Here is a 15014-nt window from a genome sequence, read left to right on the forward strand (position 1 = left end):
GTTATTTCGCAATACATATCGTTATCGTTTTATCGCCCAGCTCTAACGTAGAGTTGTGCCATTGTCTAAATTGCTGGGCAGTCCCCAGAAATCCTTGAGGCTGAAGACTCACAGTGAAATCTGCATCTCATAAAATAATATAAAATGATCCTTTCCCCCAAGGGTCAGAGTGTGGGAAACAATACAGTTTCTTCCCTCGGGGGAAAAAAATGTCTTTCAGGTACATGACACAGTGACTCCATTCCTCATATTGCTCCTACAGCAAGGCCTCATTGTGCGGAAGAAGTAATTTGCTGCTTGGTCTTTAACTGACCTTTTAAAATGAGTGCAGTGTCACTTTATTAAGTAAGGCTGGTCATCTGCTTGTTAATGGAAATATCTAATCAACTGATCCCGTGTCAGCATCCCAATGCATTTAAGTCTGTGGACATGGTGAAGATGTTCTGCTGAAGTTCAAACCAAGCATTAGAAGACAGATGGTTTTAGGTGACTTTGACGGTGGCATCGGTGAGAGGTCAGATGTGGGATTTATCCACACAGACATCTTTAGGGCTGAAAGAGAATGGCCAAAAAAGAGACTGGAGATGAAAATACCTTGTTGATGTGAGAGGCCAAAGGACAGTGGTCAGACTTCTTTGAGCTGTCAATAGTAAATCAAATATCTATGTTTTACATCCAGGGTATACAGAAGAGCTTCCCTGAACCTACGTCACACTGAGCCTGACCTATAGCAGCAGAAGACCACACCAAGTGCCACTCCTGTCAACAAGAACGTGAAGGTAAAATTCACAAGGGCTCACCAAAATGAGTGGAAGACTGGAAAAACGTCTTGATTTCTGCTGCAACATTCAGAGATTTGATGTGAGCAACATGAACATATCCATCCCTTTTACCACAAGGTATGGCTAAGGTACACTACATTTCATGCATATTCATATTATGCTTATGCAAATGTAGAATGAAGTCTATTAAGCTAATCCAGCATGATTAGCTTAACCTGGAAACAGTTATTAACCTGGTAACCTCTGAGGCTTCTTTAGTGGCCGATTCAGCAGTGAATTAATCCAACAGCCCAACTTTACAGCTAAAATCACCATGTCTACAGCCTAGTCATGATTAAATAACATTCTTTTGTGGTCTTTGTAGTCCCATCTCTGCTAATTCTATTTACTAAATTGAACAATCTGTGATGTTTGTGGTTTTATTTGAGTATTACTAAGTAAAAAATACACAACTTTCTGTGTGGTTAATTGCACTAAAAGACCATCTAAGAAGTCTGTGCTCCAGGTTTGATCATTGAAAATCTTAATTTTATTTGTATGTTCATTAGAACTAATGAACCACTTGCTAGCCAAGCCTGTTTACTTGATAACTCTGCATTCAAACATTTGACTCCAAAAACCCCCAATATGGCAGCGACCAAAGTGCTGCCTCTGTGGCATACAACGTACTTCACAATCTTTTTTTGGCCACATCACATTGTCGTGACACACCAAAGTCACCTGTTGGTGAGAGGAAGAGGAATATGAAACTAATTGCCTCTTTGCTACTAGCCCCAACTCGGCTTGACCTGACCTTGTTCGGTTTTGTTCGTTTTCCATCACAAGTAGGGATTGTAGAGAACCAGTTCTTAGTAGTCTGCTTGCCTATTGATCCATTCCCTATTGATCCATTTGCACTTTCACGGAATTGCACTTGCACTTCCATTTGCAAGTGCAAGTGCAAATCCCCGCCCCGCCCAAAAGGACAGGATGTGTTGCCATCTGCTGCACCTGTATGAAAAAAAAAACACCTGGATAACAAAATTTAAAAAATGAACAGGTACATACATCAATCTTCTTGTGGGGTGTGTGAGTGTGAGTGTGAGTGCGAGCGAGAGAAAGAGCGAGAGAGTCGAGTGTGAGTGTGTCTGTATGATGTACTTATAACGTACTTACAGAGGTCCATGCCACTCCGGGCCATCAAAGAACTGGGTCAACGATCAATCAGCTGAAAATACCGGCACAGTCTCCAGTGTGGACATTACTTTTATTTTTTATTGCACAAAAGGATGAGAGCGCGAAGGTAAAGTGCAAACTGCATCCAGAACAGATAAAACTGTGTTATGCTGTATCCAGAACTTTGGCTCTTTTCAAGCCTCTGCACAGACATCATGCTAACACTAAGCTAGTCAAGAACCCAGAGTGTTATTCAAGCTGAATGGATGCTGACCCCAGCCCAGCAGTCGAACCCTGAACTTCAAAGAGGTGAGCACTCAGACTGCAACCTCTATTTTCATCTTTGCTTTGTGTTCTTGGCTTTGTATTGATACCTAAATACTAAATATCACATGAGATAGATTACTTTTTTGAGCCTAACACTCATCACAACAAAGAGTGGAAATACTTATGAAGGAGTCGCTCTCATGACCCATCCAGTGACATCACTCTCTGGCCAATCAGTGGCATCCAGTCTGTTGACATCAGCTCAACAAACTGGATGTCTGTCGGCTCAGCTGGAGCCCAGGCTGAGTAGGTACTAAAAAAATACCTGGTAACTAGGGATGGGTATCGTTTAGGTTTTATCTGATACCAGTACCAAACCGGTACTTTTGAAACGGTGCCGGTGCTTAAACGGTGCTCAAACCGGTGCTTAAAGAATGGAGAACACAAAATTTGTCCAAAAACCTCTCATGTTCAGCTGTTTTTTTGTAAAAAGATAACAATATTAGCCTTTTCTGCAGCTATAGGGTATATATGGCATCACTCTTGGCTGGAAGCAGTGCTTAATCAATGGAAAAAAAACAAACTTTGTCCAAAAACCTCTCATGTTTAGCTGTTTCCCAGGTTTTCTTTGGTCATTTTAGCCTTTTTGGCCAGGGTGAAGGGAGTATCTGCCATCAAACAAGAAGGCAGCCGCATGTAGCTATGATGATGTTTGCTAGTTCACCTTACATGCATTAATGTAATAACGTGGTTAGCCTACTCAACGTGAATTACACACGAACAACATTAAGCTACTCACGCAGAGAAGAACGGCTGCTGTTGCCATCATCATCCGTCATCATTTCTGCTACACTGGCAGGGCTAGGGGCCAGGACTCTCCTCTTCGGGTTTTTGGAGTAGTTGCTAACTCCTGGTCTGATAACAGGCACCACACCTGCAGTAGATGTGCACGGTGTGAGGTCTCGCAGCAAGCTATCAAATACGGTGCATTTCTCGGCTTTTAAAAAAACGCTATGCGTCGCCATGTGTTTCATCGGATTCGAGGTGTTACCTCCTTTGCACAGTATCAGCTTAAAGCACTTGTTGCAGCTGCTGAGTTTGCATCTTTTGCTGTGAAGTACAGCCAGACTTTGACCGCTTCGCCTTGGGCATTTTTAATCTGTAGCTCTGCTCTAAAAGAACGTACGTACCTGGGCCCGCCTACTATCCTCGGAAACGTAAAATGATTGGCTAGAATCTAAAGTGTATCACAGCTCAGGAAAAAAAAGCACCGAAATGAAGCACCAAAATGTGCGCTGCTTTTCGGTCTGGTTACTACCGTTTATGTCAGAACCGGTGCCATCATGGCACCGGATACCGGTACCCATCCCTACTGGTAACAGGTATTATCACTGAGTGGAAACCCTAAAAGCCAGATGAGTTCAGCCCAGTAGATACTATTGGGGAAGAGGTTTGTTACCTGTGTTAATAGGAAACTTTTGAATTCCACACAGTGTTACAATAAAAAAAAAAGTTTTGTTGTTTTTCTCTTCAGTATTTCAAAGTCATTTCAGTCTGCGTTCAATACAGCAGCTTCTGCTCAGGCTGCCACTCTATAAGCTTTCCTCGCTCAGGAGGCCCCTGCTGACTAAACTTTGGATGACTTTCAAGTCCCCCCCCCCACACACCATTGTTACGCCTCTGTCTTTCCTTCAGATGTCCTTTTCTCGCCACAATCAACTCGCATGCTCTCAACTGTGAGAGGAAAACAAGCACAGAAGAACCACAAACTGGGAAGTACTGTCAAAGGAACAATTTGCACAACACAAAAGCTTTTGTTGAAAGTCCTTTGAGTGGGAGACAGGTGGTCACTGTGGGAATAACTTGGCTTTCTCTTTGAAAAACTATAGGGACAGGAGTGTCGAGTACTGACTAGACACGGGAACAAGAGGATTTGTGTTGAAGCATTCAGCACATTCTGTTCCTCGTCATTATATCCTTGTCTTGTAAATTCTCACAAAGCACATAAAATATTCCTTGTCTTTATTTTTTCATTAGTTGCAGGTATGGCACAAAAAAAAAAATGGATGATAAATCCAAAGAAATACAGTGGAGGAAAAAAAAGTAAAAGAAGCCTGATCATATATAAATATAGAGCACAAAACAGAGAAGAGTGACAGGTCATCATTACAGGGTGTTGGCACAGAACAAGATAAATAACATCACTGAAACACAGCCTTCTCAACAACCTTGATATTTCATTATTTGCCGGGGTCTTTCCAAGAATGAAATTGGGGGTGGGGGCGGCTTTCAGTGCTGGCAAACGTCTTCATTTTGTCACCTGCATGCAGTCAGCTTCACCGATGGTAAATAACCAGAGCCTGCGAGTGCTTTGCTTCAGCTTGGTTTGTGATTTCTGATCAGAGCGGAAAGGAGAGGAAAGCCATCGGCAGGCAGCCCGATTCACTCCAATAAAGGGGAAAGTTGGTGCCAAAAGGTGGCAGCTTTCCCGCTGGTAACGTTGACACACTGAGGAGCCGTGCCATCAAATAGTGACATCCCGCTTCTTTCCTGTAAGAGTAAAATTAAATCTTTGAAATGTGTCTGCCTTGTCCAGTTATTTAGCGAGGCTGCTGTTGAGAAATCACTCCTGACTGCCAAAATCAGACAGCATGGAAGCTACTGCAGTAAGGTAGACGTTTTACTATAAAAAACACACACACACAGAAAACTGGGTAGTACGTTTCAAGTTTAAGGTGACGGACATTTAGCTCCTCTTTGAGTCTGTTAAACTAATATTTATCTGAATGCCAAAAACCTCTGCGTCTGCCAATTTTGCCAGTACTGGTTGAGCCTTACTGTAGTACCAACCCCCCCCATTGGCACCCACTCTCTTTGCTGAATCAGTACCAAGAAAGCAGGGTTGTGTGTATAGTGATAATTAGGGCTAACAGCTGCAATTATATCGTGCTAGTGCAACTGAATAATCTTTTTTCTTTAGGGGAGCTAATAGCACAATGAATGGCACGATGTGACGAAGCCCTTCTTAGGTTGAACAGAAAATGAGAACATTTCCACTCAGAGAGAAATGTTGGCACTGTTCCTTTTAGAAACCCTCAAAGCACCAGGTGATAAGTGGTTAACTACAAGGTAAGATGAACAATTTTCTAGGCGTTTATAGCCACAATTTAGAAGGCAAAATTAAAATTTACACGCGAATGTCAAAAGTATTTAAAAAAGAAACTTTGGGATCAAATGAGAGTTGGAAACTGGTTTAGCTGCATAACTGAACAGGACTCCATTCTTTAACCTAAGATCTTTTCCCACAAGTAGTATATTGCGAGGTATGCACTTTCTGGGAATTAAGGCAATTCTTTGTTATAAATCACATTTTGTCACATAGCAACGAGTCATGGTTCTATTCACATGGATAAACTTTAATCAAATTTAGCAAAGAACTGAGAAATTGTTTTAACATATTGCCAGCAATTGTGTTCAATCTGTGGCCCGCACAATCTGTGACAGACCACAACCTTAAATGCTACGGTACCTCCATTTCAGTGGTATTAATGCTTACTGGGTACATTCATGCACAACTGCATTATTCATTCATGTATTCATCAATGCATAAATGATTTTCTTTGTAAGAGCTCAAGATAGAACAGCATTGAAAACTTTGCTTTCTTAATACTGCGAGACACCACCCCAGCTGACATTGGGTCATTGACTTTCCAGTTGAATGAAAGACCGGTACGTCTAATTTTTGTTACACAAGGCAAACCAAACGTGTCATCTAATCAGGGAGGAGGGTGAAACTGCAGTCTAAGACAACAAACAGCATCTTTGTAAGATGCACTGCAGCCTGCTCTCCTCTCCCAACAACCAAATGTTTATTGCCTTTTCCATGCAATAAAAACTGACTTGTGATGCTTATTTTACTAGTGTTACAGAAGTAAAAAAAAAAAAAAAGAGAGAAAGAGGCAATTTCTAGTGTATGCTGCGACCAACACGACGTAATGCGATGCATTACAGCCGGCCCAAACACCTTATTGGTAACGAGCTGTATTTATCATGACTGCAGGCTTTAGTACTTCAGCTCTGAGCCTCCTGTTTTCCAGTGGGTTTGATTGCCGCATACTGAAAGGAAAAGATAACGCAATCAAAAAAAAAGACAAAAAAACCCCAAACACATAACACCCAAGCTTCAAAAAAGGACCTTGGAGTGAAACTATGTTTCAGTGAGAGGAACGTGAAAAAGACTATTTAGAGAAAAGGTTCGTAAAGAAAATTAAATGCATGTTTTTCATAAAAATGCACCAATGTAGGATTAAGGAGCTGCTGCTGCACACAGAGGGAGATGAATCGGGTTATAAGGGCTTACCTGTAATGTAGGATATAACTATTGAGCAGACAATAAATATAGCAAGCATCACTTCCGGCATGTGGTATGCTTAAGTATTGCATGATTTTTGACTTTTATTATATTGCAGTACCTACGGTATTCCAATTATTGCACACCATTCTACAAAAAAAGGTTTATGACAAAAGTCACTTAAAAACATATGGCACTAATACCGCAACTAATAAAACAGCTGGAACAAACAGCAAATGTCATGGGTCCGGATACAGCGATAAATAACAAAACACTTGGCAAATGCAGTCACGTTAAGCTGCACTAAACTAATCTTGAAACAACTCATTTCCCCTTCTTCCTTTAAGAATACTTCACACCTTCTGCCAACGCAGACGCTTCTTATCATCAAAATAAAGTCGGTAAACACTCTACACTAAGAAAGTGTCACACAACACTGTTTACATGTTCAAAACTGTTAATCCCCCCCCCCCCCCCCCCCAATTGTACTTGGAGGACTTTTATCAAGAAAGAGAGCACAGCTGAGTGTGAGCTACTCACTAGACTTGCGTCCCTCAAAGGGCCACCCTTTGTGCGTGTGTCTGCACAGAAATGGAAATCAAAGGCACAGCGAGAGCTGCGAGAGCATGGAAATAAACAATGATCCTTTTGGCAGTATAATTTCCGCCACTATTAGCCAGCCTTTTCTCAACCCGAGTGAAATTTTTTTAACTTGCATGAATGTACCCAATATGCATAAAAAAAATGAAATATATTTATATATATAATGCACCATGAAACAAAAACAGAAATGAGGTCTGCCACTCGTAAATCGAATATACACAAAGAAGATAAACAGGAGTTTTGCATACTTTTGGTTGTTATTTTAAAGCAATAATTTGACATTTTAGGAGGAAAACAAAAAAAAACAAAAAAATTTTTGACCAGAGGAGATTAATTTTTTTTTCCATTTACTATGAACAGAGCACCAGCCAGTTAGCAGAGCACAATGGCTGGACACAGGAGAAAAGAGGAAGCCTGGCTCTATCCAAAGATTACAAAACATGACTGCCAGCACTTCAGCTTGCTAATTACCTCATTAAATCTCTTGTTTAATGCTAAGTCTAAATACAACAGTTGGTGGTCTTACAGTGATGGGTTGGCCTATTTGGGAGCTTTGATGGCCAATGACTTCCTGTTGTTTCGACTCATTGTTTTAACATGATTTTTTAGCAATTAAAGAAACATGATATGCCACGATGAACTTCAGAGGTGCTGGTTGATTGCTTTAGTTACCCGTGCACAGATCCAGCTTACCTGATTTCCCTTATTAGGTCACACTCTGCAAGCCTGTTTCCCAAAATGCCAAATTGTTCCTTTAAACCTTTAAGTAATCTGTCAGTATATCGTATTCTTCTCATTTGCTGAGCTTTTGCTCTCACTGTGAATCGACCAGGTACTCCAGGATGTAAAAGGAACAGTCACCAGCACATCTTGAACTCATATCCATACTTAATAACAGTGACGACTTGAACGGGGCACTTTGGCACTTGTCATTACCTACTATATCGCCGGAGGATATAGCAACTAGCTAATGGAGATTGTATCTGAGATTATATTATTTGGAAACTGTCAAAGTCTGTGTCAAAGTCAGACATACTTGATGTTCTTGATGTGTCCAAAACAACCTATAAAAGTCTGAAAGTTCTCATCATCAAAAGCACACAGAAAACATATGTTTTAGTAAGACAATACATCTAGTAAAGAACTCCCAAGAACTCCATTTACATTCAGTGTGATCCTAAACCTTGAAATGAAAATGTCTGAGATAAAAATAAAAGAAGAAGAAGAAGAAAACAAAGAAAACAGGAATGGACAGCAGATATTATCTGTGATCTCTGTAGTAACATCACACAGATTGTAACAATATTGTTAAGATGCCCTGAAATGCTCATCATTCTGCTCTGTTTTGATTAGCATATTTATCTTCTTTACATGTATCAGTTTCTTATCACACCTATTGTACACAGCTTGATGCTCACGCATGTACACTACCCACTCTGACTAACCCAGGCTTCCACTGAAGAGGCTACATATAGTGAACCACAACACCAAAACGAACCTTTACCCAGTTTATTTGCTTTCTCCGCCGGGTTTCCTTTTTTGTTCTTTAATGCTGTGGTTGCACCTTAAATAAGAAGATACAGAGTTTTTAAAAAAAACCCAAAACAAAGTTCAATTTTCAGTTTCGTTACAGAGAGCGGAAAAGCCTGAATTTGTGGGAGTAGGTCACATATGTGCGAGAGAAATATAAAATGGATTTTAATATGCTGAACTGTATGTTGTGCTTCCTGTACTCCAACATAAACATATATCATAAACCTTTGAATAGAGCTTCTTTAACATTTACAAGTTATACATTTACCAAATTGGTTTGCTTCTTTTGCTTCCACCAGCTTTGATATTTCAGCAAATGCAAAGGGAGACAACAAGAAGTAAAAGGAAGTTAAGTCATCTTTAACGAAAAAAAAACAACAAAAATAAATAAAATAAGAAACAAGACACAAGTCCTCAAAAACGTTTGTCATAACCAACAATGAACGGAATTTTTCATTTTCTTATTTTCTCTTTTTTACAATACATGTTTGTTTTTTTTAAAAACCCCGCTGGTTAAGGTTATGGTCTCAGGTAGATCTTCCACAGTCAATCTTCACAGTTTGTGTAAAAGCAGAGAAACATTCTCGCTAGAGTAATAAAATATCATGACTATTATTATGGTCATTATTATCTTTTATTCTCGGATTGTTCCATAGAAATGGTGGAGGATAGGGATGAGGCGTGTCACCCTAATGAAGCGCCTGCAGTCCCAAAGTTCCTGCTCTCCTCCCTGTACAACGCGATGTTTTATTCAGCAGTTGTTCTTTTGCTTTGTTAAAAAAAATCTTGCCCGCAGGGGAGGAGAACTGTGGGAATGGAGAGTGGGGTAGTCATTCGGTGAAGTGTCTTTATCCTCCTCTATGATCTTAAACTGTTTTCCTGCACAAGACACCCCCCCCCCCCCCCCCCCCCAAAAAAAAAAAAAACCTCCACAAAAACAGAACAAACAAGTAAACTAACAAAAAAGGATCCAGAGCCTCACTTTGACCGTTGCCACTCTTTTTTCTTTTTCGTAATCCAAATGGTTTCCAAACCTGTGCTCAGGGTCTGCCAGCACTGCCTGGTTGGCTGCCCTCACATGAAACTGTGCATAGGCATAGGCTTAGGTGCATGCACACACAAAAACGCGCGCCGATACTCGCGGGCGACTGCTCCGTCGGGAGTAAAATCCGGACGCGGCACAACCCCCTCTCTCGATCTTGAACGCGCCTTGCCCTCCCGTCAGCACTTGTGGGGCAAAAGAAACATGTAGAAAATAGCCCATCAAAGGAAACATGAACAGAGACTTGTTTGATGTCGATTAACACCCAGGCTCACGATTCGGTTTGTAATCTGAAGGCACTTTGTTTCATGGCAGAAAGTAAAGTGGCTTCTGTTCCACAGGCAGACCGCTGACTGAATATTCGAGTGGGGCCTCGCTAATCGGACCTTCCTCTACTCTCTGCCTGTTTTTCCTCTCCCTCCTCTGCTTTGTCTCCTCCTCGTTTTTAAGCTCGAACATCTCTCTGCCTTCCGGCCCGCCTGTCTACACCTCTGCTGAGCCTTCTGCTCTTATTGTTCTGCCACCATACCGTCAGTTGGCCACTTGGACTCGTGAGCACAGTGTTAAAAGATACGTAGGCAGCTACAGGGGAGTAAGCAGACAGAACTAAATGTTGTCGGAGTCCTTGTTTTTCTACAGTGCAGCACCGAGCAGATAAAGAAATGCCAAAGAATGACACGAGGCTGGGCTAAAGTGAAAAACAAGTGTCGGGGATTGGCATCTGGTGCAAGAAAATGGAGATAAAGATACACAGAGAAAGGTCTGATTGAATGTATTGATAAGCAGGGAAATGTTACTTCATATTCAAAAAGTCAGCAGTGTCTGTATTTCCTTCCGTCGTCGAAGGAAGCTTTCCGGCGCCTCATGAAATGGTTCTTGTGCTTTACAAACTGCCCTCCCACGATGCTTGTGATCTCCTCCGCCGGTCCGGGCTCATTCGTCGCCGACCTGCCTTTGTGCTCGTAAAGACGTCCGGAGTTCTGCGCCAGCGGGTGTTTTTCTGTAAAAGAGGTCTCTTTAAAAAAAAAATGTAGCGCATCTTCTTTATTTACTTTTTGTGTAACTTTTTAATCACTTATTTTTTTCTCTCTCGCTCATTTAATAACTGCGGCCTTTCTGTGGTCTGCAGTCCATGGGGGGACCCCGCTGCTTTCAGGATGCATGAATCTTTGGTGATTGGATGTTGAGGGTACAGCTCACAGACGGCGGCTCTGAATATTCGCCTCTGAGATGATGGGGAAATGGGTCACCTTTGACCTTCCAGCAGGGTCAGCACCAAGGTGACACATAGCAGCCATATATGGCAGGATGTGGACAGAGCCTTGGCGCTGAGATCTAAATGGGGGCAAAAGAAATAAGCAAACATTTCAACACAAACATGGGAAGATAAGTGGTGAAGGGAATACTGATTTACACATACTATTTAATATGGCTTTATCCATCTGTAGCATGCTGATTCACTTGTGTTGAGTGTGTTGAATACTAAAGCTTTTCCATTTAGCCAAATACAAGACTATGCATACAGAAATATTACTAACTCAGCAGTCATGAAAGAGCTATAACATCATGATTATCCCTGTGGCTTTCACTATCTTTTAATGAGCTTTTAACTAGTAAATAATGGGCTGTTACCAGCAAAGAGCTCCGCTGCTTAAAGCTAATGAGTTGCTCGGTAACCACAACAATTGGTCAGTTCAGCTTAAAGATCTGAAGATTCGGTGCGCAGACGTCCCTAACATCTGTGCATGAGGCTGCAGTGGTCAGCGTTGTGTTTGCGCGATGTTTTTGTTCTGTTTCTGTTCTGTTTTTGTTCTGTTTCTGTTCTGGGCTTTAGGTTAAATGGTGATTTTAAATCCACTACATACAGCTGAGGTCACTCACCATGGGGATGAATGTCATGGTAATTATGGGCTTTTAATGATTTCTTTAAAAGGATTAGACGGCATACATCTTTAATTACTGAAAAACAAGAACTGGATGCACAAGTTTTAAATTATTTTGAATTGTCTCTAATCTACACAGGGTCCAAATTATATATACAGGCTCCAATATATACGTAGACCACCACTAATATTTGGACTAGCAAGTTGCACTTTGACGAGACACTTCATTAGACATCAACAGGCGTCCGGCGTAATTCTGGTTGGATATTTGAGCGTTCTTCTTGGCGGGATTTGCAAGATCCTTTGAAATTGTTTGGTTTCTAGGGGTGGGGAAAAAATGGATACTGTGTAGTATGGTGATATTTTGTTTGCTAATAATGTATCGATACAGGGACAGCAGAAATCGATATTTTGTTACAAAAAAGTTTTTTGTGCTCTGACTTCAGAGCATGTTGATCCTTTTTCTGAGCAAGAATCCTGACATTCCTTCACTGTCCAAATGTGTTTAACTTTTGTTTTGGCAGCAATAAACATGACAGTTTACTTATTTTAATTTAAGACATGTTTTATTTTAATTAAGTTTAAAACTTTTTTATTTAATGTAAAATTATATTTTGTTTTAATTTACTTTCAAATTCTTCAGTTGCTGAAGGGGCTGCATAGTTTTCATAAACTGCATAGTTCAGAATAGCTATAATTGTACCAGATGGTTGTTCAGTTAAGTTGGACTAGACTGTAATACAAACCGTTCAGTTTGTCAACAATAAAACTGAAATGAGAGAAAGACTGAGTGTGAGACTTTGATATTAGATAAAATGAATATTGATAACGTTTACCTTTATGTACAGAATCTGAATATCGCAAAATATTTTAAAAAATTGCAATAATATCGTATCGTGTGTTAAGTATTGTGATAATATCGTATCGTGGGATGTATGGTGATTCCCACCTCTATTGGTTTCCTGGCACAATCCTGGCTTTTAAGCATAATCTACATTCAAGAAGTTTAATGTTAGCATGTTTTATCCATTCCAAAACCAATTTTGATTTGAAAATTGATTTTTTTTTTTTTTTTGATTTGAAACTTAGTGCAGTTTCCACTTCATGGTGGGCTTGAGCATTGGTGGTTCCTGGGTTGTTTCCCATCATCTCAGAATCACACTTTGGGTCTTGTACTTATGTATAATTGTTCAAACTGATTATGCGCAGTTGTTTGGAAAGGACCCATTAAGCTTCTGAAATAGCCTTTCCAAAACCCCGACCTCAACACTAGTCAAAATTTGAGGACTATGCTTAAAAGCGAGGTCTGTGCCCACAAACTAACTAATTTAAATTAAATCTACTAATTATGCTAAAATAGGTGGTCAAATATCCAAGCAGAATTATACCAGAAGCTTGTTGATGGCTTTTAAAAGTGTTTGGTTGAGGTGCAACGTGGACAAGAAGCCCCAAATTAAAATTACATTCATGTGTATGTAAACTCCTAACCACAAATGAAGATGACTGTGAGGGATTCAGTACTATCACAGGTGTATCCCATGTCTTTCCTAAAGTAAGCTGGGTGGCTCCAGACCAACCTGCCCACAATAGCTGGATAAAATAGATGGATCTGCTGCTGTGCAAGAAAGCAAATATACGTTTTCTCCCATATGTTTTCTACTGTGCTACTAACTTCTTTGAACAAATCCTAAAACAGACACAATGAAGCATTTTTCTTTCTGAGCTGGAAAATCAGTCAGAAGTCATCTCTCATCATTCCTCACGACATCTTGCTCAGTTTCCCCCTCTCACATCGCGCTGAATCATGTAAGATTCATTACGTGAGATTGAATTGCATAATTCATAACATTACTCTGTCCTCAGCCCGGGCGACTACTCCTTTACTTCCAAAATGAATTAATGCTGTCGCTTTGAATCATAATGCACCCAAATGAAAAATAACCTACACAATAACAAACTCGCAGCAACAAAAACAATGCATCTTGCGGACCGAGATCACCGTCTCTGATTGCCGTTAGATGGGCAGTTATTTTCCACCACGGACGTGAAAAATGGAAACAGATTATCTTGATTCATTTATGGCATGTTAAAGAGACGTCTAAGTCTGAACGGCTTTTGCGAATAATTCCTGCAGAATAAATAACGGGAATTAAATCAAGGGAACTGTATTTGTCTGCCAACCAATAATGCCCTGTCAATTGCAGGCCATTTTCCGTGTCCTGTTTTCTGTTTTTTACCTTCTGTTTGTTCCAGCAGCGCAATTACAGTACTCCACTCCGCTATCATTCATGTGATTACACACCCAGTTGCCATGGCAACCATGCTTTCCCCATGAGATGGTCGTTTTATGCTGCCAGCTGTCTAAGATTAGATCCTCTCTCATAAATCTGAACCTTGTCCGGTGAGGTAGAGAGAGAGTACCGGGGACTTCGATAAGAGGGACAGAGGAGAGGATGGAGGAGGCGGGTGCGTGGTGCTACTCACTGGGCGGCGGGTCTCGACACTCCCCTTCCTCCAGCGTGATATCATCAATAGCAATGTCTCCTTCAATGCCTGGTCCCCGAATCCCTTGAAGTACGACCTACAGAGAGTAGCACAAGTCATTATATTGAATCTTGAGAGACCAAAAAAACAACAAAAATAAAGAACAGGAAAAAAAGGGAAATTTGAACTGCAGTAAGATAAAAACTGAGTCAATGCACAGTGTAATTTAGCTAAATTACACCTGGGGAAAAAACCTTAAAAAACACAACAGCAGGTGGCAAGTATTTGCTAATAATGACTGTTGGAAGCTGCAACTAAAGTTACCTATTTTACAACTAAAGCTGTGAAAATGATGGAAGTTCTGCAGCTTTCCATCATCCACTCGCAAAGTTCAGGCTTCTTGATGGAAAAGCGTGTCATACCAGACATTTTGTGGGAATGCCGGCTACTTCTCACAGCTACATCAGTGTTTAGCCCCCAGGGAAACCAATACCACACAAACACAGGCAAAGAAGCAAATAGAGGGCACCGAGGGAAACGCTACTGCATATTGAATGAAAGTTTTTTTAGGCTCACCTGGAAAGACGCTGTTGGGTGGATGCTTACTTTGGCCTGCTTCCAGCGGTCACCCTGATTGCCACTTAGCGACCACACGAGGCCTTCTGAAGCCGTTTGACCCTTTTGCTTTAGGAATGCATTTAGCGTTCCTGCATTGAGGAGAGAGACAATTGGACTGTTGCCAAAACATTTTCTAATGGCTCAAAAGAAAGTATTCATATCTTGGAATTATGGCTTAATAATCATTATATGTTTTCATTTTACAGCGCTAACTCCCTTTGTCCTACATTTAGAGTACTTCCTCTATATTATGCCCCAAATGACAACGCACTATTATTTCATTTAAGTAGGTCATT

General features: G+C 40.7%; 2 protein-coding genes across 8 annotated transcripts in view; one reads left to right on the forward strand and one right to left on the reverse strand.

Moving 5' to 3' along the window:
• Positions 1-10699, forward strand: part of faua (FAU ubiquitin like and ribosomal protein S30 fusion a) — a 110745-nt gene extending 100046 nt beyond the window's left edge. The window contains exon 5 of the mRNA XM_085133663.1: positions 10509-10699. Coding sequence (XP_084989789.1) covers positions 10509-10699 — 191 coding nt within the window. The remainder of the gene's footprint in view (positions 1-10508) is intronic.
• The window catches only part of LOC146501387 (MAM domain-containing glycosylphosphatidylinositol anchor protein 2), a 221727-nt gene continuing 208192 nt past the window's right edge, over positions 1480-15014 (reverse strand). For all 7 annotated transcript variants that reach the window (XM_085133641.1, XM_085133643.1, XM_085133642.1 and 4 more), the window contains 3 exons: positions 14677-14807; positions 14101-14197; positions 1480-11068 (listed from right to left, as the gene is read on the reverse strand). In XM_085133641.1, coding sequence (XP_084989767.1) covers positions 10980-11068; positions 14101-14197; positions 14677-14807 — 317 coding nt within the window. In that variant the 3' untranslated portion in view covers positions 1480-10979. The remainder of the gene's footprint in view (positions 11069-14100; positions 14198-14676; positions 14808-15014) is intronic.

The sequence above is a fragment of the Neolamprologus multifasciatus genome, chromosome 15 (assembly GCF_963576455.1).
Source record: "Neolamprologus multifasciatus chromosome 15, fNeoMul1.2, whole genome shotgun sequence".
Classification (NCBI taxonomy): domain Eukaryota; kingdom Metazoa; phylum Chordata; class Actinopteri; order Cichliformes; family Cichlidae; genus Neolamprologus; species Neolamprologus multifasciatus.